A 24,809-nucleotide genomic window follows, 5' to 3' on the forward strand; every position below is an offset into this window, starting at 1 on the left:
CACCATACGCAGGCCTAGCAGCACTCAGAATAGGTGCCGGGGCTGAGCCTTGCCCGCTATGATGGAAGGGTGCCACTGCGGCTTGGGGAAGCGAGCCCCCGAGCAGCCCGACGCTCCTCCCATCTCCGCTCCTGGCTGGGGAAAACCCTCCCGCGTATTGGGGCTGGTTCCTTTAAGAGCCTCCCGCGAAGGACGTGCGCGATTCCTCCGCGCAGCATCCTTGAGCTTCCTGGTTAAGGCGGCCGTGGGCAGGAGAAGAAAGTTTACGGCCGGCAGGTCCCACCCTGGCGTGACCCAGGGAGTGCGCGGAAGGCTGGGCACGCCCGCCCCCTGGAGGCTGACGGCAGCGGCGCCGAGTGGTACGATCTTTCCCCGTCGGCTCGCGGCGCGCTGGGAGCGGAGGAAGGGCGCAGCAAGCCGCGCATGGCTCTGGTGACCGTCTGTCGCTCCCCGTCGGGGAGCGGCCACTCGACACCCACCGGCAGCAAGGTGAGCTCGCACGCCGCTTGTTGCCCAGCCTCAAGCCGCCCCAAGAGAACCCCACCCTGATCCCCCGACGGGACCCACACAGCAGCGGCTCGTCTTCTTTTAGGCACGGCTGCGATCCATCATCCCCTTTCTGGGGCTGGCGGGGTGTGTGTGTGTGTGTGTGTGTGTTGTGTTTCGACGGCTGCGCCATCGTGTGCCCCTTCCTGGCCACCTCTGTCTCCCATTGCAAGCTGTATGCTGAGCTGTGCAAGCGACTGCACCTTGCACCATTTTGGCCCCGAAGGATCTGGCCGTTTGTTCTCGCACCTCCCTGCAGGGGCGCTGTCGGAAGGACTGGCTTGCGCGGGGTGGGGGGCGTATTGCGCAGAGAAGGGGGCCCACGCGCCAAATAGATTTTCCCCTGTCTCTAGCCCTCTCCTCTTCCCAGTAGAGGGAGCTCCCTGGGGTGAAGCAGTAGCACGAGTGGCATAGGGAAAGAAAACGACGGTCTGCCACTCTTATATGTAGGATTTCTTTACCTGCTGCAGCAGGGACTCGTGCTTCCCACCTTTGCCACTCAAGGTGGGCCAGTCTCAACCTGAAACACGAACCCCACTTAGCTGTTTTGTCATACTTGCATTCAGTGTAAATCACAGAGTGGCAAAAGGTGGGGTTTTTTTCTTTTTAAAGCCATCATTTCTAGGGGAAGGGCTGTAGATCCTCATGATGGCTATGTTCTGCCTCCATCCTTCTGAATACTAGTTGCTGGAAACCGCAACTGCTGTTGCTGTCATGCCCTGTTTGCAGGCTTCCTGCAGGCATCTGGTTTGACCACTCTGAGAACAGGATGCTGGATTAAATGGGTCTTGGGCCTGATCCAGCAGGCTCTTCTTATGTTCTAGACTGCATCTGCTCTGCCTGCAGGTTCGATTCCCAGATTTTCCAGGCAGGGCTGGGAATGTCCCCTGCCTGAAACCCTGAAGAGATGCTGCCAGACCATGTGTAGATAATATTGAACTAGGTGGGCCAATGGTCTAATTTGGTCTAAGGCAGCTTCCTATGTTAACACCTCTTATGGTGTAGTATTAAAATATCCAAGCAGAAGCAACTACCTCTGTGCTGGTAATTGTGGCTACAGAACTAAGGTTGCCAGATTTTTTCAACTTCAGTCAAATTCAGTGGATTTTGTCAGGGGACTGATTTGTAAATCTGGGGACTGTCCCTGGGAAACAGGGACATCTGGTAACCTTATTGTAAACAGTTCTGGGTTGCCTAATGGAGTGGGAGAGGGCATAATCTTGATGATGTGGCACCCCCAGAAAGGTATGGTGGAGGCATTTTACCAGCATCTTCCTTGGGCTGGGTGCTTGCACAACTTGTAGCCTTCCTGGGTGGGTGGAATGAGGGGTTCATACAGAGTAGAGTAATCTAGCTGCGTGAAGCCAGAATGTTTGAGCTTCACAGTCCCTGCTCATTGCGACTGTTGTAGAGAGCAGGGGCCAGCTGTGAAACACCCATTCAGCTCCTCTGGCCTGAGCCTCTCTGATCAACTGCCTCTCTCAATTCTCCATGTAAGGAAGCCTGTCAAAAGCATGCCACAGTGGTCAATTGCCTTTCCTTGCTTGGGTCCCCTCAGATATGCTTTCCCCAGTCCTTACTCCTTCCCCTTTTCTTCCTCTAATCAGCTCTTGACAGCTCAGGATCCTGTGCAGGAGAGCTGGGCATTAATAAGTGACTTGTCGGGGAGTTTCACAACTTGCCACTTCCTGCCTGCTCCTTGCAGATTGCAACTTCAGAGGCCCGTGGAAGGCAGCAAAAAATAACCCTTGCATAAGAGCCTCAGAAAAGCAAGATTTCCCCACTCCGGAACACCAACCCTGGGGTACCTCTGTGTCCGTTTGCACTGGGGTGCCTAGCGCCAGAGTTCTCAAACCCCCAAGCTTGGCAGTTTGCTGGGCTGATTGCGTTTCAAGCGTAATTAGACATTGTGCAAGGAGCTGGCAATTAGGAAGTGGCAGGGACACGGTTTGTGTTTTTTTCCGTGCTTAAAAATGTCACAGGAAATTGCCAACAGACTGGGAATCTCATAGATAAGGTTATGCAAGAGCCTGGATTCAAGGCCGCTCCAGGAAAATATTTGCAACCATTCCAAGGAGACTGGAGACTAGCAGTGTCCTAAAATGGAACCACACTGTGTATTTCCAGGCTGGATTCCCTCCCACCCACCCACCCACCAGCCCTCAGCTGTGAAACTGTGACATTGTGCAGGTCTGCACAGCTTGTGATCCACCAGGGCAAACACAGACCACCAATCGCAGATTGTAAGATGCACAAGGCTTGATCAATCTTCTAGTTTCTTGCTTATATGGGATATGGACCTACGAAAAACAAGGTGAAGAGCACCTCAGCCCATAGATGTGGTCCGCAGGGAACACTCAGCTTAGTGGGACATAAGATGTCCAGGCTTGGTGCAGAATGCTAAGAATTAGTGTAGCAGCTAACAGCGTGAGCTGCAATGTCCTTAGTTTGACCCTTGCCTTAGCTGGGAGCTCACTTGGTAGCTTTGGACAAGCCACTCTCTTTTGGCCTCAGCCCCACCATCTACAGTGCAGGGATAATAATACTGGCATACTTTGTGGGGTTGTTGTAGCGCAGGGCTGGGGGACCTGTGGCCAAAGGTTGTTGAACCCCCATCAGCCTCAACCAGCATGACCAGTGGTCAGGGGATGATGGGAGTTGTTGTTCAGCAACGTCTAGAGCAGTGTTTTTCAACCTTTTTGGGGCAAAGGCACACTTGTTTCATGAAAAAAAATCACGAGGCACACCACCATTAGAAAATGTTAAAAAATTTAACTTTGTGCCTATATTGACTATATATAAAGTAATTTTTCAATTTTTCCCACGGCACACCAGGCAACATCTCGCGGCACACTAGTGTGCCACGGAACAGTGGTTGAAAAACACTGGTCTAGAGGGCCACCGGTTCCCTGTGGCTGTTATAGGGATTGTTGGGATAACGCGTGTGGATTGCTCTCACTATTGAAATCTCTTGTAGTGCTAAGTAAATGGAGTGAACCCTCATGTATGACCTAGCCTGATTACATACATAATAATGAGTACTTGTCATTATATCCAACCGAGAGCCTGGAAAACTCAATTGGTTAGAGTGTGGTGCAGATAACACCAAGGTTGTAGGTTTGGTCCCCATATGGGGCAGCTGCATATCTCCCCTGCATTGCAGGGGGTTAGACTAGATGATCATCAGGGTCCCTTCCAACTCTACAATTCTATGATTGTTATTAATTGAAACAAAATAAAAATATTCCTTCCAGTAGCACCTTAGAGACCAACTAAGTTTGTCATTGGTATGAGCTTTCATGTGCATGGACACTTCTTCAGATACTGTATCTGTTCATACCAATGACAAACTTAGTTGGTCTCTAAGGTGCTACTGGAAGGAATATTCTTATTTTTATTTTTGTTTTGTTTTTTATTTTGTTTCGACTACGTCAGACCAACACGGCTACCTACCTGTAACTACTGTTATTAATTGGTCACCTTTGTCTTCAGCAAGTGTTCTAGCTTCTTATATAGGCCAAGAACCAGCAGGTTTACAAAAGCATCCCTTTTATGGCAGAATCCCATATTCACTGTAGAGCCAGCCCTGGTTTTCCACCTGAAGCGAAAATCAATATGGTGACCTTCTGTTCAGTTCTGAAGTGTTTTTTTTTTAAATGACACAAAGACAAGAAATTTGAGGTAGGATAATGGCACCCTTCTGGAATCTGTTGCCCATTGGTCCCAGATCCAGCCCTGGCTTGTAGGCCCATAATGAAAGGCTAGCTACTTCAACATCTCTTTCAAATAAGGTTGAGAACCAAGCCAGCTTCTGTGATGAGGGACGGTGTCTGCATTCTGGGTCTAATTGTAGCATGCAACCTTAGTATATTTGATTAGCTTTATGTTGAGACATTTGGGGCTCTTTCTTTTTCTTTTCCCGCTTCAAAAGAGAACGTCTCTAACCCTTTTGGTGCTGAGATAAATTGAGAACCTGCTTGTGAAATTGTGGAACTCAGAAGAAGTCTGAGCAAGGCTTCCAAGACCTTAGGCTTCAATGCTCAGACTCGGTCCTTCTCTCTTCTGAAATAATAAAACATGATCCAAAATAAACACCAATGCACAAAGTCAGGCTGTCGGTTGGGGCCTGTAAAATACAGAGCCCTGTATGGAAGTCCTGTTGAGGTGGCATAACAGTTCTGTGCTTGTGGCACAGAAGGGACTGCTTGGAACAGGAACATTATGCCATGCTGGGTTTTTCCATGGCAGAGCCAACAGCGCAAACACAATTGTGAGGTGGTTTGGTTCTTCTGGTATAAAGGAATCGCTCTGAAGCTGCTATGGAAAGCGCCAGCCACCTGCCCCAGCCATGGGGTTGCTCTAAGCAAAAATCTGCCTTTATTCTCTTATGGGGAACACAAGAGCCTTATTGGGTTCTCCATCGGTCGGAGAATATATAACAGAGGCCAACCACAGAAGTTTGAGAAGCAAAGCCTTTATTTGCTGTTGCAACAGGGTCCTTCCCCTCACGCAGGAGAACAAGGAAGGCACCCAGAACAAAAGAGAACCTCCACTTTTATCAGTTTTCCCATCACCAAGAAACGCCCCCAATACATCATTCCTACATCACAGCTATGTAATCAATACCTCACAAAAAAGGAGGGTTCAAGGTAGAAATCTGAGCACTTTTGACACCTCTCCTAGTCCTCCTATCACCCCTCCCAGGCGTGAATTCCTAAACACAAAGAGAAATTAACATTTTCATAAGGGTTGATCACTGTCTTTTGTTCAGAGGAGTCTTCCATTGTGAATGAGATACCATTGATGGGGAATTATGGCTCCCAAGTTGCTAGTCATGTGGAAATGTGTGCATATGCTGATCCTTAAGCCGGCCTTAAGGCAGGGTTGAGTCCAAGCGGGAGGGGTGAGGGTCTTTGAAGCGGAGCGGAGACTGGGAAGATGGCGTTGAACAGGATTCTGGGTATTGCAGCTGTCAAATTCGGTCACCCCTCTCTGTTCATTAATAATGGTGTCCTGATCCCCCCCCCCCTTATAATTTTCTATAACAGGGTGTAGCCAGCCAGAACTTGGGCCTTATCCACACCTAGCTTTTGCCCCACTCTTTCCAGGCACAAATCTGCGCTTTAAAGCTCTGTGTCCAAGTGTGTTTCTTTTTTTCTTATTTGCCACGGAGCTTTCCCTCTGAAATCAGAGGAAATGTGAATTCTGGTTTTCTGCAAATTGACGTGTGCTCCGATTGAATACTAAAGAGCAGGTTTTTGCAGGAAAGCTCTGGAGCAAAAAAAAAAAAAGAGTTGCTTGGACATGTACCGTTGAAGCACTGACTGTCCCTGGAAAAGAGCAGAGGATGGAGAAGCCCTTAAATCTGCGCTCGCCAGCCGTGCTTTCTTTGTATGCCTTTTGTGTTGGCAAGCGTGAGCGTAAAACATTTCAGCTGTGCATGAGGTAGATGATTTTCATTATAAATGGTAGGATATTTTATGGTTTTATAGCCTGCATTTACTATGTTTGTGCATTGCTGTATGTTATGGCTTTGTGGTCTAGACAAATAAACTGAACCATCACTTAAAAGAAAGGCAGCCTGCTATCACTCCCAAGTCCCACCAAGGTAAAAGCCTCAGTGATTTAATTGGGTCAAACTGTTTTATCCCCAGGCCCAAGCAGAGCTTGCCTGAGGCCTGGGGTGGGAGTCCCCAGTTGCCTAGGAGGCATGACAGTGCAAGTCTGCGCAGGCTTCCCCAGCCAGCTTAGCCCTCTGAGGAGCCAGTGCCATTTTTCTAGAAAAAGAGGTTCTGGAACTCACCACGAACACCTCCCTCATTCTCTTAGAATGGCAATGGTGCCCACCTGAGAGGTGCCTGGACTGAGTTCCAGAGAGTGTCGCCTGAAAAAAGCCCCCTGTTCTGTATGGACCTGCTTATCTCTGGAAGACCTTGGTAGCAGGCCCACCTCTACCATTAGGCAGAATAAGATGGCTCTTTTGGGCAGCATTTGCTGAGAAGTGCAGCTGAGTGTGCCATGTGATCTGCCTTGCAGCTCCCAAACTAGCCTGCTGTCCTCGGGTCCAAGGAAGGATGCTGTCCCATCTCCACTGTTCAGGTGATATTCAAGGCCCCCCCTTGGTGGGCTTCTGCATATGGAATAAGGAGAGCCCCATCTTCCCCCTTTGGCTCAGGAAGCAAAATGCCTTGGGACAGCCCTTGGTGGAAATGACCGTGTCTAGTAGATTGGTGCCACATATGTGGAAACTGAGAACACTGTTTAATCTGGAGCAGGAGATTTCTTCTTCTTTGCTCTGGATCAGAAGTGACTGATCTACCTGGAATTCCCTTGCAGGATGAAGATGTTCCTCGGAAAAGACAGCTGCAGCGACGGTAAGGAGCTAGCCTTTGTAATCCTGTCCTTTCACACATACAGGTGAAACTCGGAAAATTAGACTATCGTCGAAAGGTGCATTTATTTCAGTAATGCAACTTAAAAGGTGAAACCAAAATATGAGATAGATGCATGACATGCAAAGCAAGATATGTCAAGCCTTTATTTGTTGTAATTGTAATTATTTGTTGTTAGGCGGGTCAGTTATAAATGGAATGTAATTAATGAAATGTAATAGTGATGTTTATTTTTGTTTATTTTTGTATTATTGTAACTATTTGTTTTATTACTGTGGGATTTCCAAAAGAAAGCATTTGTAAAAATTAAAATAAAAAAATAAAAATAAAGTTGCATTACTGAAATAAATGCACTTTTCGGCGATATTCTAATTTTCCAAGTTTCACCTGTACAAACAAAAAGACCAGGGTCCCCCCTGGTGTTTCTCCCAGTAGCAGGAACCCAGCAACAGAGTATTTTTTCCTCCCACTTAAGGCATTAGGGTGGGGGAAGTTGCACTTTGCAACTTATTTTTCTAAATGATGGTTCCAATGCTGGAGCTACATCGTGAAGAAATGCAGAAGGAAGAGAATATAAATATTCCAAAACAGTGCAGTGGGTAGTGATGCAGGAAACTCTTAAAAAAAAAACTAGTGCTGCACCAAGTGCCCCAGTACTAGAAAAATATAGTGTAGGAGTTCAAACAGGAAAAAATAGTTGATTTATGTTTACCCCGTTTTTCATGAAGCATCCAAAGTGGTGTACAACAAAAGATATCATAACAAATCAAACTGTTTAAAAAACCTACAGGTTAAAAAGACAACAGTGACCCAGAGTAAATTAAAACCGTGATACCATACTCAGGAATCAAAAAGCAGCAAACATTTAAGAGCATATTCTGGTGCCTTTTTAAGCTGAAGGGAGAGAGGGGGCCTGCGCAGAGAAGACTCTTCTTGGTTACTGCCAAACACACTTAAAAAGTGTGCCATAGCTGATTATAATGAACAAGAAGGAGAAGGCGATCCTTCAGGTAATCGGTCCCAAACTGTTAAGGCAGTATAGGTCAAAAGCAAAACCTTAAACCTGGGTCAGTGGCTAAAGGGCAGCTAATGCAGCTCCTTTAGGAGTGGTGTAATATGCATGTGATAAGGCACTCCGTGAGTTGTTTAATTGCTGCATTTTGCACCAGTTGCAGCTTGCAGGGCAAGCTAAGGGCAGCCCCACGTAAAGCACACTGCAGTAATCCAAACTCAAGTTTATCAATGCCTGAGCCACAGTGACCAACTGATGTGGGTGTTTGGCGGTGAGGAGGAGGAGAGAGTTGTGTTCCTCATTAATATCCCATGACATTTGCAAAACCAAATTGTACACCGCAGTCCCAATTGCATGGGAGGGAAGAATTATATTTTCCCAAGGGAAGTGCAATCTTGAGACTAGATTGTGTGCAGCAAAAGCATAACAACTGCATGTTTGTTGCTCTGAAAAGAGGGAAGAAACCTTGCAAAGAGGAGTGGGGAATAGGATAAATTATCTTGCAATGGAAAATGTGCACCAAACGAATACATGGGAGGATACTGTGCATTAAATATAAATGTACAGTATAGTGGAAAGATCTCTAATTCTGCCGAACTGGAAGGATCTAATTCCCTCGTCCTCTGTAACGGAACTTGCCATCTTTTCAAACACCTTTGAACTCTGCACTGGGGGGGGGGGGGCGAAGTGAACAGAGAAATAATGGCTGAGGGAATGGCTACTGCCCACTTCCCCTACTGCTCCTCCACTCTAAATCACTTCCCCTAGACAATCTCTGCTTTTTAACAAATGGTGGGAGCACTGTTACACACGCTAGTGTATAGCATGTGGGGAGTGTCATACATACCCTTCCTATCTAATTTGTCAGGGGTTGGTGGTCATTTTTGGAGCACACATCTCTTTTTTAAAAGTGTGAGAAAAGCTGAGATTTGGCAAATAGTTTTTTAAAAAATTATTCTGAAAAGGCTAAGGGCACTCTTGCGGGGAGGAAATGCATTTTATTTTGTTTCTGTTTTTTTTTTATAAAAAAGTAGGTAATAAAAAAAAAAGAGGTTGCAATTTCTAAAATGCTTGCTTATATTCCAGCTGAGTATTGCTAATATTGGTTATATATTCCTTAGACTCAACGTTTTCCAACATTTTATTTTAAAATCGGATGTGATTTTTCAATATACCGCCACCTCTGTATACATTTAATAGGCCTTAAGGCTTCTAGCTAGCAGAACCTACTTAGTTTCCCTGGATGGCTAGGCCTCCCTCCCTTGGACTACTTCAGATTTTGTGACTGTTCTGTAATTGCAAATTGCTCCCAAGCGTTCATGGGGAAGGGCCGTAGTTCAGTGGTAGAGCACCTCCTTTTATACAGAAGGTCTCAGGTTCCAGGTGGACTGGGAGAGATTCCCAGCCTATAACACTAGACAGCTGTTGCTGATCAGTGTAGAAAACACTCGATTCAATGGACCATTGCCGGGGTAAGGCAGCTTCTTATGTTCCCCTTGGAATGGTGGAAGGATTTAATGGGGCAAGCTCTCCTTCTGGAGCAAGAGGGTTTTTTCTACCTATCTCCATTTCTTTCCCTTTTCAGCCACAGCTTCGTCATGGTCAAAGGAGCTGCTTTGCTCCTGCAGGAAGAAGAAAAGCTGGAGTCCGTGCAGGAAGGCCCAGCCACCCCCCTGGACCACAAGCCTAAGAGTGAGAATGCCGCGGCTGAACAACAGGAGCTGCACTTACAGCAAATGGTGGGGTTGATGCGGCCAGAAGACAGCATCCGGCTGGTGAGACTGTGAGGGCAGGGAGATACGGCAGAGTGAGGATGACAAGAGACAGGAAAGCAATCGGCCTGACCACAAAATGTGCCTCTTCGGATTAAGACTGAAATAATGGGCTAATGCTGCCAATTTCTTCAAAAGAGTCTGGGAGCAGGCAGTTATGGGGTTCAGTGTTTTTGACTGCCTTGTAAAAGAGCTTGCTTGGGGCAGGGCCTTTGCCCTTATCCCTCCCCCTGTTCTGGAATCAGCACAGACTCCATTTTCACCCACTCAGCCCTGCCAAGGCCCAACACTTAGGGCAAATTCCCTTCCCTGCTTGGCTCAGCATTGCTTACTGTTGGAACAAAAAAAATGATACAGCTTTCTGCTGCCAAGCCCGGCCAGTTTAAGGTTCATTCTGTTCATCAAATGATCTTATCTTATCAGAGCTGACCTTCTGTAGTAACGCCCACAAATTACAATTAAAGCGCATGGCTTCACCCACCCCAAAGAGCCCCGTAGGTTGGTGCTGTTTACTATAGGTCTGCGATTGGTAAACTATTTGTTTATAACTTATTAAATTTCTACACCCCCCTCCATCTGAGGATCACAGAGTGATTTACAATATGAAAACACAAAAATACATAGCACAGTAACAAACGAAAACAATAACATCCCCATCACCACAGAGCGTTTGTTTTATTTATTGCACCTCCCATGGGAAGTTGTGACTATTAAGGTGGTATAGCTGTGCTTTAAATGTATGTTAGTGGGATTCTTCTCCTCAATGGCATAAGTGCTTTCCTGCCCTCCTATCCAGAGCCACCAGCTGTACCCAGTGTGCCTTGCTGCTGTCCTACAGCCCTGGTTGGGCAAGCCGTGCCACAAGAGACAACTGTTCTGAAATGAAAATGGGCTATTTTCTGCAGAAACAATATTTCAGAAAAGGGAGGTGTGTGCTCTTGGGCTCCGGCCTCGTTCTCAGACACAGTAAATCTGTGTCTAGACAGTATCACTTCAGGCTGTCGGTGGGATTCACATCCTTCTTTGGAGGTCTTTAAGCAGAGGCTTGACAGGCATATGTCAAGAATGCTTTGATGGTGTTTCCTGCTTGGCAGGGGGTTGGACTGGATGGCCCTTGTGGTCTCTTCCAACTCTATGATTCTATGATTCCATCGTGGGATCGCACCTGAAGTCTGAAAGGGCACAAGTTTACTGCCTCAGTGAGAACTCCTTAGTGACCCACATTGCTTCCCAGGCTAGTTCAGCTGGTCTGTGGAGTAGACACCCGACTATTAACTCCTTCCTCTTGACCTTGATCTTCACCTTTCTCCTCCTCTTAGTGCGATTCTAGAATCTGTGTTGCCTCTTGCCTGGGAGTCCTGTGATAAACTGATTCCGCTTTGCCTTCCTGCTGCAAAACTCTGCGCTGGAGAGGCCTGGCTTCTGAGGGCTTCATTGTCCACGCATGTGGAGGCTCAGAGCAGGGCGGCGAGGGATTCCTCTCCTTGAGGAATGTGGTTTTCAGGCAGACATTCAGCCGGGAGCTGCAGCCACTTCCCCATTTATGGCCTGCGGGGCTTTTGCTCTCTTGGGCAGACCGCCAGAGCTGGCGTATCTGCCGAGTCTGATCCCGGCTTTGGCTTTGGGGACTCTGCTGGGAGATTTCCAAAGTAGCATGTGCTGGGTTTTCTTTCTTTTCTAGAGAGTGAGTCACAACAGCCTCCAAGTCCCTGGGGCAGTTTCTGAAGGCAGCGGTTCTCATGCCGCTTTCTGGTAGCTGCTGGTGTTCTTGGGAGCTTAGACATGGCTCAGTCGGAAGTTCAGTAGCAGTAGACAAAGATAGCTTGCCCCACTGTGGATCTTCCCTTGCAGTGTGGAAAATGGAGAACTAAATAAAGAAAAATGCATCTGTCTAGTATACTCTCAGTTCAGGCAAGTCAACACAGTGGATGCTCGGGTTGTGAACGTGATCCGTGCGGAAGGCACGTTCGAAACCTGCAGCGTTCGCAACCTGCAGCGCCACGTCTGCGTATGCACGGGTCACAATTTGGTGCTTCTGTGCATGTGCAAAGCGCGATTTAGTGCTTCTGCACATATGCGAGTGCCGAAACCTGGAAGTAACCCATTCAGGTACTTCCGGGTTCGGCGCGAGACACAACCTGAAAAGACGCAACCTGAAGCATCTGTAACCCGAGGTATGAGGTCTCATATGCTTCTCTACGGTAGTGGTCCACAATAACACTCCCTGCCCTCTCTCTGTGTGTGTCTTCCCAAACCCCTTGGCAGAACTACTGAAGATCTATGGCATTTGCCAATGTGGAAAGTGTGCAGAAAAATATGAAAAACACTCCCATAACACTTAGGTCCCGAGGCCCTTCCCTGTGATCCTACCACGCAATGCCAAACTGCATTCACTTAATCCAGGGGCAGGGGGGGCCTTTTTCTGAAACTCCCGTTCTATTTTCCTAATGATTTTGTGCTAAAAGCCTTGTATAATATAATTTTCAATGGATGATTTAATAGCTTTGAGAACCTCAGTGCCAGGGCTCTTGGGCTCAGAGATGAAAATGTGATGCACTTATTTCTGGATAAATGTAAATGGAGTCTTTCCTCAAAACCTTCCCCCCCCCCCACACACACACTGAAAATTGCACAAATGGCTACAGACAAGGAGCAAGGTGCACTCTGTCTTAGGCCTACTTGGATTATCCCAAGTTGCTATCTTATGTTATTTCCACGCAAGTAACAGTATAGTACTTAGCTATGACCCTGGTCTCAGGAATCATGGAATTTTTTCAGAAGTTGCTGGTGGTGCTAAACAAAGAGCTACCCCTGGATCTGCCAAATGCACTACCAACAGTTATGGTGGAATCTTGCTGGCACATGTGTGGAGGTGACACACTGAAGGACAGTCTTGCAAGGACTGTGTTGTTTTTTTCTCCTCCAGGCTGTGAGGCTGGAGTCGGCTCGAGCTCACCGGATCCGGTACTTGCTGGTTGTGTCAGCAGCAGAGGTGGAGAGCAAGAGTGAGATGGTGCTGCTGGGAGTTGACTTCCCTGAAGAAGGGTGAGAGGACAAGGGAAGGAGCAGAAGGGGTGGGGCCCAGGCACTTCTAAGCTAGAAAATGTTATAAGCAAAAATCTGCCCTTATTCCCTTATGGGGTACACAAGAGCCCTTACTGGGTTCTCCATCGGTCAGAGAATATAACAGAGGCCACCCAGAGAATTTTGAGAAGCAAAGCCTTTATTTTTGCTGTTGCAACAGGGTCCTTCCCCTCACGCAGGAGGACAAGGAAGGAACCCCAAACAAAGGTGTCCCGCCCTTAAATAGAAATTTGAAATTGGTTTCAGCCCACCCCCCAGAAGCATCAACCATACGTCACAGAAGGGGGTGTAGCCCAAGACCGCCCTCCCTAAATTCATCATAGATACATCATGAAAGGGGAGGTCTGGTGGCAATAATCTGAGCATCCTGGACCCTGCCCCCTGCCCCCCAAACCTAATCAAGTAAAAAAAAGAGAGAGAGATACTTACATTTCCCTGTTTCTCAGCCAAGTTAATCACACCCTTTTGTCTGACACTTAGGTATCAGGATGCCAGAGACAATGAGAAGGTTTCCACACACCCCTTCTTCCTTGCAGAGGAACACATGGTCAGAGAGAGTCAAAATGGTGTCAGTCAGGCCTGTCTTCCTGTGCTGCTTCAGACATGTGCCTGTACAATATAAAACCTTAAAATTCTTACAACAAAAGCTTCCAGCAGTCTATACTGTCCTGCCTTGTATCTTCTGCATGATGTCTTTCATCAAGGCTTGGATCAAAATGAAATACCCGATAAAGCTGCTGTCCTTGACTCACTTGCCTGAGAGTAAGCCCCATTTAATTATATGGGACTTTCGTTCTGAGTAGACGTGACTAGGATTGTGCTGAAAGTCTCTTAGACTACAGTCTGATGCACACTACTTCCTTGAAAGTAAGTCCCATTGAACTCTGTGGATCTTACTTCTGAACAAACATGCATAGGGAACAGGCAACATTCTCTGCTTCAGTAACCAAACCAAGGTTGTGTTCCAAATTACCATTAGCCAAAGGCAAGTACCGTTGAAATTAATGGGGCATGCTTCCAAGAAAACGCCCTTAGAAGAACACAACCCCTTTTCTCTCTGCATGATGTTTGTTCAAAACCCTTATCGGAAGCATCTTTGCTTCAGAGTTCTTTCTTTCTGTCCTTCTCTCTGTGTGTGTATCTAAACTCCTTAATGTCTTTTACTCCCTGGTCAAACTGGTTTGGCAACCCTTCACCCAGTCTTTCCTCCCTCCCCACCCCATTCCCAATGTCTGTGCTCCAGAAGAACCTTTGTTTATGTGTTCAGTAAGGGCACAGGCACTCGAGCATGCGGCAGGAAGACGTCCAAGTCAAGGAGCTGAATGGAAGATAGCAGTGCAGTTCGCCAAGCACCTCTGTCACAGCTCTGGAGTGCTTGCTTGGCTTTGCTATCAATGATTTTTACAGTGCTATTGAAAAAGCAGGTTAAGAGGCGAGTGCAGACGGGGTAAATGGGGAAGGTTTGTAGGAGAAGCCCAGGGACTGTAATAACACCTTCAGTAGCCACCTGATCTCTTCTCTCTTTGCCTCCCAGCTCGACTGCCTGCACGCTGGGGATGGTGCTTCCGCTTTGGAGTGACACTCAGGTCTTCCTTGATGGCGATGGGTAAGACAGACCTAACCCCACCAGGCACCCACAATGCTCCTTGTAATAGTAATCCTCATATAAGCTTTGTGCTTTGCAAACAAACTAGGCTACTCAAACAGACTGAGATAGTGAGAGGCCCTTTTTTTGGTGTATGTTTATTTTTCTCCTCGCCCAGTTTCACCAACACTGCCTCCTCTCTCATCTGACTTTAAAATGGTCTCCACAGACTACGAACCACTTACGTCCTGAAGAGCTACGGGGAGGGGTGTGGGGTTTTTATGTTTTTGTTTTTGCTGTCTCTCCCTCCTGTATTAAGTAGAAACCAACCATTCTTTTCTGCGTGGTCTCTTTTTCTTTAAAAAGTCTCCTTGAGAGCCTGCCTCATGCTGTGTCTCATCTTATGGTTGTTGTTGTTAATAATAGTCATGTAGCACCACTAATGTGCACAGCTTTATTTCAGTGAGTCATATAGTACTTGTGTTTGGTTCCATGATGGAAGAGGGACTAGGGTATGTGTGTTCATGCCAAACTTTTCACAGGAAAGGTATGTTCTGAAGGCAGTCCAAGGGGGTCTACTTCACGCAGGTTTTCTGGAGAGCAGTTCTAGGCATAAGAGGCAAAGGGGGTAAAAGGCAGGGTCATCTGAGTTAGCAGGAGAACTTCAGGCAGTTGAAGGTGGTTGAGCTTGAGGCACAAAGGCCTTGAGTGGCCATATTTTGGGATAAAAGAGCAAAGAGATGGACCTCTGGGCCTTAATTAGCCGTGTTTAGGGAAGTTTTTAATGTTTGATGTTTTATTTTGTGGATGTTTTATTCAGAGTGGATGGGGAAACCCAGCTGGATGGGCGGGGTATAAATTTATTATTATTAAAGGTAAAGGTAAAGGGACCCCTGACCCCTGGGGTTGCGTGCTCATCTCGCATTATTGGCCGAGGGAGCCGGCGTATAGCTTCCAGGTCATGTGGCCAGCATGACAAAGCCACTTCTGGCAAACCAGAGCAGCGCACGGAAACGCCGTTTACCTTCCCGCTGTAGCGGTTCCTATTAGGGGCTAACTAAGGTTCAGGGCCAACCCAATGTATTTTGGGGGCTCAGGCAAAAAATAAATAAATACATAAATCCAAATTGTACCTGTCAAAGAAAAAATAGAAAAATAAAAAGCAGACACTTTGCCACCCTTCAATCTGAGGCAATCCACCGCTCCGGCTAATGGTATGGCCAACTGTTCGCAACCCACCACAAGCTTAAGCCACTTAACTCTGCACTGGGGCGTGCCCATAGGCTTCATATTCACTGTGTCTGGCCCAGGCCAAGATTTATTAAAGTCAGGGTTATGGGATCAAATCTGCCATGAACTTTATGCACCGGAACCAGTCGCATTTCTCAGCAGGCAACTCAAAGTGAACTCCTTTGACTAGGGCCAGCCTGGATATCCAACAGCCAGTCCTATTGACTGTGTTCCATCTTCACTAGTGGCTGTATTGTAGGTCATTCTAAGGTGCACAAGGTTTTAGAAAGTATCCTCACACCTCTCCTGCAAAATGTGCCTGGCCCATAGTGATGCAGAGATAAGCACTACAATCCAGGGACACAGACCTAGGCTTTAACTGAAAACCTTCAACTTTGTAGTTAAAGCTTTAGGTTAGTGTTTCCCAAACTTGGCCCTCCAGCTGTTTTTAGACTACAGCTCCCATCACCTCTGACCACTGGTCCTGTTAGCTAGGGATGATGGGAGTTGTAGCCCAAAAACAGTTGGCAACCCAAATTTGGAAAACACTGCTATAGATTACCATTCTCACAATTATAGGTGAAACTCGGAAAATTAGAATATCGTCGAAAACTGCATTTATTTCAGTAATGCAACGTAAAAGGTGAAACCAATATATGAGATAGATGCATGACATGCAAAGCAAGATATGCCAAGCCTTTATTTGTTGTAATTGTAATTATTTGTCGTTAGGCGGGTCAATTATAAATGGAATGTAATTAATGAAATGTAATAGAGATGTTTATTTTTTGTATTATTGTAACTATTTGTTTTATTACTGTGGAATTTCCAAAAGAAAGCATTTGTAAAAATTAAAATAAAAAATAATAAGTTGCATTACTGAAATAAATGCACTTTTCAGCGATATTCTAATTTTCCGAGTTTCACCTGTAGGACCTCACTGGAGCAAACAGAATAGCTATCAGTGCTAAGAGCTGTTACCCATGGGTGGAGCCAGGATTTTTTGGGGGGGGGGGCAGAACCAATGTGATTGTTCAGTTAAGTATTTGTATTGTTTTACTTGATCTAGAGGGGCAGCTGCCCATGCTGTTGTCTCAGTCCCCACGTACCCTAGTAATGTGTTCTGTTACAGTTAGACAATGCATTTGCCATTTAAAAAAAAATCAGAACTCCTTCAACAGGACATTGGCCAGTCAGTAAACCACAACTGCAAGCAATCAGACTTTCAGGTTTCCTTGTCCAGAAGGGAAATCAATAGCTCCCTGAAACTCCAGACTAGTTTACACTGCATAGTCAGGAAAGTCACAGGAGCATTCCAACAGCTGAGGGGCAAAACCCACAATACAGGCCTCATTGTAATATATCACACATTAAAGACAATTGTCTGTTTAACTTCCAGAGTTACACAGATAGTCTTTATTGCTTTGCAACTTACTTTTCTGGCTCCCCCACCCCCCGAGGAAAAGTAATCACAGACTAAACTCAGTGGGGCCTGACAACTGGCCTGGTCTCTGTAGAGTTGTTAGAATTTTCCATATTTAACTTGTCCCCTGCAGAAAACTTTATGGTTAGAATGAGAGAAGAATACTTTCTTTGCTAAGGCTGAGAATTTTTAGAAGGATTAAGCAGTGCAGAAGAAGCGTACCTAAAATATTGACTTCAGCTGGGACCATCCTTTCTAGAATGCGTAGATTAAGGTTGTTGCCATTGCACAAGGCAAGAAGCAACACCATCCTGAATTTTAGATCTCAAGAGCAGAAAAGGATCAGATTCTCTCTTTTTTTGCTTACAAATGGAACCTGGCACCATGGAAGATCTCAAACTAGTTTCACAACCGTGCCAAGTACTGCATTGTTATTTGCTGCTTTCCATATACTGCACTGTTGTCTTTGTCCATGGAGTTTTCTTGGCAGGGATACTGGAGTGGCTTGCCAGTTCCTTCTCCAGGTGGATCACGTTTAGTCAAAACTCTCCACTATGACCTGTCCATCTTGGGTGGCCCTGCATGGCATAGCACATAGCTTCTCTGAGTTATTCAAGCCCCTTCGCCACGACAAGGCATTGATCCATGAAGGGATCAATGAATTATGGTGCTGGAGGAGACTCTTGAGAGTCCCATGGACTGCAAGAAGATCAAACCTCTCCATTCTGAAGGAAATCAGCCCTGAGTGCTCACTGGAAGGACAGATCGTGAAGCTGAGGCTCCAATACTTTGGCCACCTCATGAGAAGAGAAGACTCCCTGGAAAAGACCCTGATGTTGGGAAAGATTGAGGGCACTATATGGTTGGACAGTGTTCTCGAAGCTACGAACATGAGTTTGACCAAACTGCGGGAGGCAGTGCAAGACAGGAATGCCTGGCGTGCTCTGGTCCATGGGGTCACGAAGAGTCGGACACGACTAAACGACTAAACAACAACAACAACAATATACTGCACTGTATCTGCATCTCAGATGGAGCACTCCCAAGTTACTTGTGACACTATTCTCCCCTTCTCTTTCCCCAGGGGCTTCAGTGTGACGTCTGGGGGGCAGACCCGTATCTTTAAGCCCATTTCAGTCCAGACCATGTGGTAAGCAAGGCTTTTAGGTGGGGTGAAAAGCGCAATGACATGGGTTGGAAAGGAGGAATGCGGGGGAAAAGGATATAGTTGCTATTGCTTTTGGCAGGCTGGGATAGGGGCATGATGGAGGACAATGGGAAGAGAGATGTGCAATTCTCTGATGGCAGTGGTAGCCTTCAGAGGATTTTTTAGCGTATCTCTGATGTCTGACTGTCATCTCTGCTCTCAGGTCAGCGCTGCAAGTGCTGCACAAGGCATGCAGCGAAGCCGTCTGCAACAACCATTTCCCAGGAGGCAGTGCGTTGAGCTGGACCGAGTGGTATCAGAAGGCTGTGAACTCGGAGCAGAGCTGCATTAATGAATGGCTAGCCATGTCCGACTTGGAATCTGTGCGGCCCACTTCTCCTGCAGCCTTCTCTGACCAGTCAGTGATGGCCCTTCCCCTCCTAGGGCTGGTTATAGGCTGCGAATGATGTAGTCAGCAGAGCTGCAGTGGTTCCAAGGTGGAACTCGATACCATGCAGTAGTCCAAAGCGCAGACATTTCGGGTGGCCCTACTAGCCAGTTTTAGGGATTACTGTGCAGAAAGTTCCTCTTCTGTAGGTCATGAAAGGGAAGGCTTCTTGTTTTTTGTAATAATAAGGGAGGGAGGGAGGTGCTGATCAGAGACACAGATCAGAGCAGAAGCCCACCCCCAGTTCAGGGCACGTAGCATCACCTTTTGTGGTGCACTGGAGTGGAGTGGTTTGGGTACCAAACTAGGACTTGAGAGAGACCCAGGTTAACATTCTCACCCAGCCATTGAGTTCACAGAGTGATATTGGGTCAGTCAGAGCCAATATCCTCACAGCAACCTGTAAGAATAAAATTGAGGAGGGGGGGGGAGTAATCCTTAAGGCCCTCAGAGGAAGGTCGGGATATACAAGCAATAAATGAATGAGCGCATTTACAAATGTGTTAAAAGCTATCTAGGGAAATGCAAAGCTTTGGCAGGGTGTCAAGATTTGTAACCCTACTGCCAATGGGGGAGGGGTGCTCTAGGCGTGCCATGGTGTCTGGGGCAGAGTCTGGCGAGCCAAGAGCTTTGCCGACCCCTCCGTCTCTGTGCCTCAGGCCGACAGCACAGGAGATGACAGAGCGGATGATCCGGGCCAAGCTGCGTGAGGTGATGGCCACCACTGACCTGGAGAACATCACCTCCAAGGAGGTGGGATGTTGGGCCAAGGGGGTGAGGGAGGAGGGGGAGGGGGAGCGGAGAGAGAGAGAATGTAAGGGAATGGAGATGTATGTGGGATGTGGGGGTGGGAGCAGGATATGTAAAACAGGGACTGGGAAGAGAATTTGGGAAAGGAATGTGGGAAAGCAGGGGTATGTATAGGGGTTGGGGTGATGGGTGAGGGACAGGGAACGGGCATGTCATTAAAAAGCAGCCAGGCTCGAAAGCGACCTCAGGCTCTCACAAGCTCCCTCCCTCTCTTCCTACAGATCCGTACAGAACTAGAGCGGAGAGCCGGTCGGAGCCTGAACGACTATAAGGAGTTTATCGACAATGAAATGCTTCTCATTATGGCTCAGATGGATCGGCCCTCCAGGATTTTTGACCATCTCTACTTGGTGAGGAAGTACAGGAAAGGGACCCATGATGCCAGCAGACTGGAGCTCCAAGCCCCTAAAAATGGCAGTCCCTTCTCCCAATTTAAGAGGCATCAAAATTCTTTCCTGGAATGGCAGGAAGATGGAAGCCTTGCTGTTATTTTGAGGCCTCCAGGCTTTGCCTTCCCTTCCATGATAAGAGGAAGCAAAGCACCTTGTAAAGCCTCTCCCTTCTTCTACCTACAGGGCCTTCTTGAGAGATAGCCTGGGGCACCAGGTTTTTTATTCTTTACTTCATACAAAGTTGAAGATCACAGCAAGCAGCTAAGGCTGCAGTCCTAAACATATGGTTTGCATTGAAAAGGCTCCATCTTTGGTGGCCATCAGTCTAGCCTCAACAGGTGGTGGAACGTATAGAACAGCCTTGGAAGCTGACCTAAGAAACTGGGCAGGTGGTATTAAATTAGTATACCACCCTATACCCATAGTTCTCAGGGCAGTTCACAGTTACTCCCTGCGCATAAAAATCACAACCAAGGACATCAGGAAGACAACTCTCTGCTATCTTTCTACATGCAGGCAATTTTTCCTGTTGGGGACATATTCAAAACCACAGTTCCATCACCTGCAGTCTGCAGTGGTATATAAGCTAGAAGGGACTCTACCACATGATTTGGTTAAATGTGGTGTTCGGTTTTGAGTATTTAATGAGCAATCACAGGATGGCTGAATGTTTGTAAACTATTTGCACTTGCCTGGGACTGAGCTCTATGCGTGGTGTTGTTCCTTTTTGTCCCAGGGCTCTGAATGGAATGCAGCCAACTTTGAGGAGCTTCAGAGGAACAGGTATGTCACCACAAGATGCTGCTCAGAGAGCAAGACTAGTACCTTCGGGAACTTCATCTGATCTGGATTCCTTGGACACTGAGATGACCATTTGCCACACCTCTCCATGTAAACTTGCCTTTTAGTCGGAAGGGATTTCTGCTGTGCATTTCAACCCGACTGAGATACTGAGCAACTGCAGTGGGGGATGTTTAGGAAATGGGACATGGTTTAGTTAGTTGAGGCCATGCTAAAAACATGGCGAAAAAGAGCTGCTCGCATTCTCGCCTTGCCTTGCCTTACAGGGTCAGCCACATCCTTAATGTCACCCGTGAGATAGACAACTTCTTCCCAGAGCACTTTACGTACATGAATGTCCGGCTCTATGATGAGGAAACCTCACAGCTGCTGCCGCACTGGAAGGAAACCTACAACTTCATTTCGGCTGCCTGGTGAGAAGCGGACACCAAGATAGTAGTTGTGATTTCAGCTGCAGCACTTGTGCATTGCAAGCTGGGCTAACCAACATGGTCCCCATCTAGTCAATGGGATTGCAGGCACAGAAATGGGTTTTTCACTGGGAATCCAAGGGCCGAGGTGGAAGAGGAGGGCTCTTTTCACAAAAAGCCCCCACCTCCCTGGATGAAATGTCAGCTGTTGTTTGAGAGGGCCTGTGATACCAGGTAGGACTGTCAACCCATTCTCTCCTTTCATCCCAGAAGATTTTGCAGGTGAGAATTTGGCATAGCCCTTGATAGTTGTAGTAGTAGTAGTAATATAAATCCCATCAGACTGGGTTGCCCCAATGCACCCCCTGATTCATTAAGAAGTACCATCAGTTCCTAGCTTTTTATCTCCTTCCATATTGGAGGATTCATAGCTCAGAGCTACAGTCACCACTGCTGGAAACAATATCTCGAAATTCCCATTGTTGCCTTAGCTCAGCATTCAGGAAACTGTGATGCCACTCTACATGATGTTGGACTGCAACTCCCATCAGCATGGCTAATGGCCAGGAGTAATGGGGGTTAAGAGTTCAACACCATATGGAGGGGCAGAAGTTCCCCATCCTTGCCCTAGCTATATCTCTGCTTCATTTATTTTTATTACTACATTTATATCTCACATTTCCTCCAAAGATCTCAGGGTAGCACATACTATTTTCCTATCCCCCAGTTTATCTTCACAATGACCCTGTGAGGTAGGTTAGGCTAAGAGATGGTGACTGGCCGCAGTGAGCTTGCTTCCTGGCCAAGTGGGGATTTAAACCCTGGTCTCCCATGTCCTAGTCCAGCACTCTAACCACTACACCACACTGGCTGTTGAGCGACCATAATGTTTTCCAAGTAGCAATGATAGTCACTCACTTGGATTCATCATGATCACAGCAGAGTGGCCTCAGCATAATATAAGTAACCTGTGCCTTGGCAAGTGTTGAGTTAGGCCAAGAAGCTGGGGTATCCTACTCTCGGCTGAGGGTACAGCAACTGGATGCTGAATTTCATGACTGCCCTGGGTGATGCTGTAGCCCTGCTTATAGCAAATATTCATTCCCTACAGGGCGCAAGGCTCTCGGGTGTTGGTGCACTGCAAGATGGGCGTGAGCCGCTCTGGCTCCACAGTGATTGCATATGCCATGAAGGAGTACGGGTGGTCACTTGAGCAGGCCCTTTCCCATGTACGGGAACGGCGCCCAATTGTCCACCCCAATCCAGGATTCATGAGACAGCTGGAGCTTTATCAGGGCATTCTGGACGCAAGGTAAATCCAAGGGGAGGGAGAGCAGGTCTGGTCGCTGTGTGTGTATGTGGGGAGGGCAAGGGAGACTGATAGGAGCTGCAGCTGACCAGCCTGATCAGAGCCCAGCAGAAGGCTTTGTTGTTCTTGTCCAAGGGCCAAACTGCATGTTACATGCAATAGCATGATGATCCTTTTAGACTGGAAAATCTACTTTCCGTGGGGCTATTGGGATCAGGGAAGATCTCCCCTTCCTGGGTTTGTAAGCACCTGTGTGCAAAGGCAAACAGGAAACCTTCCGTGTGGAAACAAATGATGGGGGTGCTAAAGAGTGGCATCCATGCCAACTGCTCCATTTCCAACTTCCCACTTCAAAGCACTTCTTCCAGTTAAAAAGGGGTGTTTCGTATTGTTATGCACACAATATTTAATCTTAAACAGGGAGCCACTGATAGCAAAATTGTCCCACACTAATAGTGCAACAAAAATTAAATAGACATTGTGATTATTTTTAATATGTGTAATTAATGCTTCTCACTGTAACTGACTGGATTCTAAGTCCATTCTTTATTTGGCTCTTTATGTAGCATTCCTTGCTGAATAATCTCTTACATTGTTCACCTCATGTTACTACACAGCCGACACAGCAGCCTATGGGAACAAAAGGCAGGAGATGCCCACTCAGAAGGTTCTCCAGATATAAGTGATGCCAGCAGTGATCCTTCAGGAAGCCCATACTACGAGACTTTAAGCTCAGAAGAAGAACCAGAGGAGCCAGTGACAACCCCCCAGTATTGCTTTCGTCCTTTGCGGGAACCTCCTGAAGAACCTCACCATCCTCTGGACCCTCCTGACAGTCCCAGGCTCAGTCTTCAGGCCACAGAAGAACCTGGGGCATCGGATGACTCTGGAGCTGAGGAAGTGCGAAGACACCTGGCTACGATGAGAGTGCCAGAGAGGCAAGCCACGCTCAGACGGGAGCGCATCAATCTCTATGCTGTCATGCGCAGCATCAGTGAAATGGACAGCCCAGAACACCACATCTCTCTACCAGAGAGTGCCACTGAGGAAGAGGTAAGAGGGTCATGTAAGGGCATGCTCCCAGAGAGAGGCAAGTGGAAAGAGTAAGGGAACTTATAATGGAGCCTCAAGGCGTACAAGGGAAACAAAAAGGGCAGTGCATAAATCAAAGGATCTGGAACCTCAGCTAATGCGAAGATGAATGGTAGAGGCAGGATGAAGGAGAATCCCTTTTAGTTGCTGGCCCTCATTCAATCTACCTTTTCTTCCTCCAACAGGTATTTCTTCATGATAAAAAGAAGACAGATGCGACCTTTGAGCCACCTCCCCAAAATGAAGAGAATTCAGGGTCAGGAACAGACTCTACAGCAAAGCCGCCACTGCCAGAGGGAGAGGAGGCTCAGGGACGCAGGGCCAGGCGACGCGGGCGGAGGGCTCACCGGGGACGTTCCCATGTCTGCAAGCAGCTTTCATACTACCCGGCACCAGGCAGGGTGCGCAAAGTTGTCCGGCGCATGGAGGGCCCTGTCCCATTTGGCCGCAGGCCTGCCTTACAGCACCGGCTCTCTGTGGCTCAGCTGGCTGATGCTGCCCTGGTGGTGAGCCGGGCCAAGGAGTTTGAGGGACACACAGATCCCGAAGGACCAGACAAGCTCCGGTCCCCTTCTCCTCGAGAATCCAAACCTGAGGAAAGCACTGCCCTCTGTTCTTCCTTGCCCTGCTCCCGGTCCCGGCGGATGGTTCGCCAGGCCAGCATAGACATGGACCCCAACTCAGGGTGAAGCCCTTGCTGTGCCATTTCTCCCTTTCTTCTGTTCATAAGTGGAGTGATAAATGGAGCCCTGAAGGCATTGGGGGCTTCTTTCCTCTGCCTTGAAGCACTATTGGCAGCTGGTGTGGGAAGTAGCAATTTAAAGCTGCCTGGGAGAAGGGCAGGAAAGAGGAGGAAGGGAGACCGTCCCTTTAAGAGACTATAGTGCCTCACAGGGTCTCCATCTCTTTCCATAGCTATGGAGCTGCACTGTGGGGCAACCAGCGCTCCTGTGGGGCTCTGTCCCATCCACTTATTTCAGACCTCTAAATGGTCTTGAAGACTGCACAGCTCCAAGATCTATACTGCAGGGCACTTCTGCTTCTTCCTTCAACACACTTTTGATAACACTACCCTTTCTTAAAGCCATGGGGATCCCTATGGGCTCCCAAGATGTCGCTGGACTCTTAACTCTCTCCAGCCCGGCCAGCATGGTGAATGGTCAGAGATGATGAGAGTACGGTAGTAGTCCAGCACATGAGGAGGGCTCTGGGCTCCCCACATCCCTGCTTTATGAGGTGGGGCTAGGGAAGTAGCATCTCACTGTGATCCTAACTGGGAAAGAAACTGCCCGTTTACTTTTGCACACACATACACAACCACTGTGCCATTGCCAGCTTCACTCTGCTTGGGAATAA

The 24,809-nt window shown here is 47.5% G+C and overlaps 1 protein-coding gene across 5 annotated transcripts; it reads left to right on the top strand.

The window, feature by feature from the left end:
• On the top strand, nt 1-24,803 carry SSH3 (slingshot protein phosphatase 3). 5 transcript variants are annotated; one of them, XM_035125598.2, is made up of 14 exons: nt 4-489; nt 6,883-6,920; nt 9,536-9,725; nt 12,649-12,767; nt 14,341-14,412; nt 18,129-18,194; nt 18,415-18,609; nt 19,299-19,392; nt 19,671-19,799; nt 20,578-20,624; nt 20,909-21,055; nt 22,164-22,364; nt 22,979-23,414; nt 23,639-24,803. In XM_035125598.2, exons 1-14 carry the CDS (start codon nt 424-426, stop codon nt 24,140-24,142), a joined length of 2,304 nt encoding a protein of 767 aa, XP_034981489.1. In that variant the 5' UTR covers nt 4-423; the 3' UTR covers nt 24,143-24,803. The 5 variants fall into 5 exon arrangements, with proteins under 5 accessions (XP_060133642.1, XP_034981489.1, XP_060133649.1 ...); XM_060277659.1 differs by lacking the exon at nt 22,164-22,364 and having other exon boundaries at nt 1-489; XM_060277666.1 differs by lacking the exons at nt 4-489; nt 6,883-6,920; nt 12,649-12,767 and having other exon boundaries at nt 9,605-9,725.
• The last annotated feature ends 6 nt before the right edge of the window (nt 24,804-24,809 follow it).

Source organism: Zootoca vivipara, chromosome 1, assembly GCF_963506605.1.
Source record: "Zootoca vivipara chromosome 1, rZooViv1.1, whole genome shotgun sequence".
Classification (NCBI taxonomy): Eukaryota; Metazoa; Chordata; class Lepidosauria; order Squamata; family Lacertidae; genus Zootoca; species Zootoca vivipara.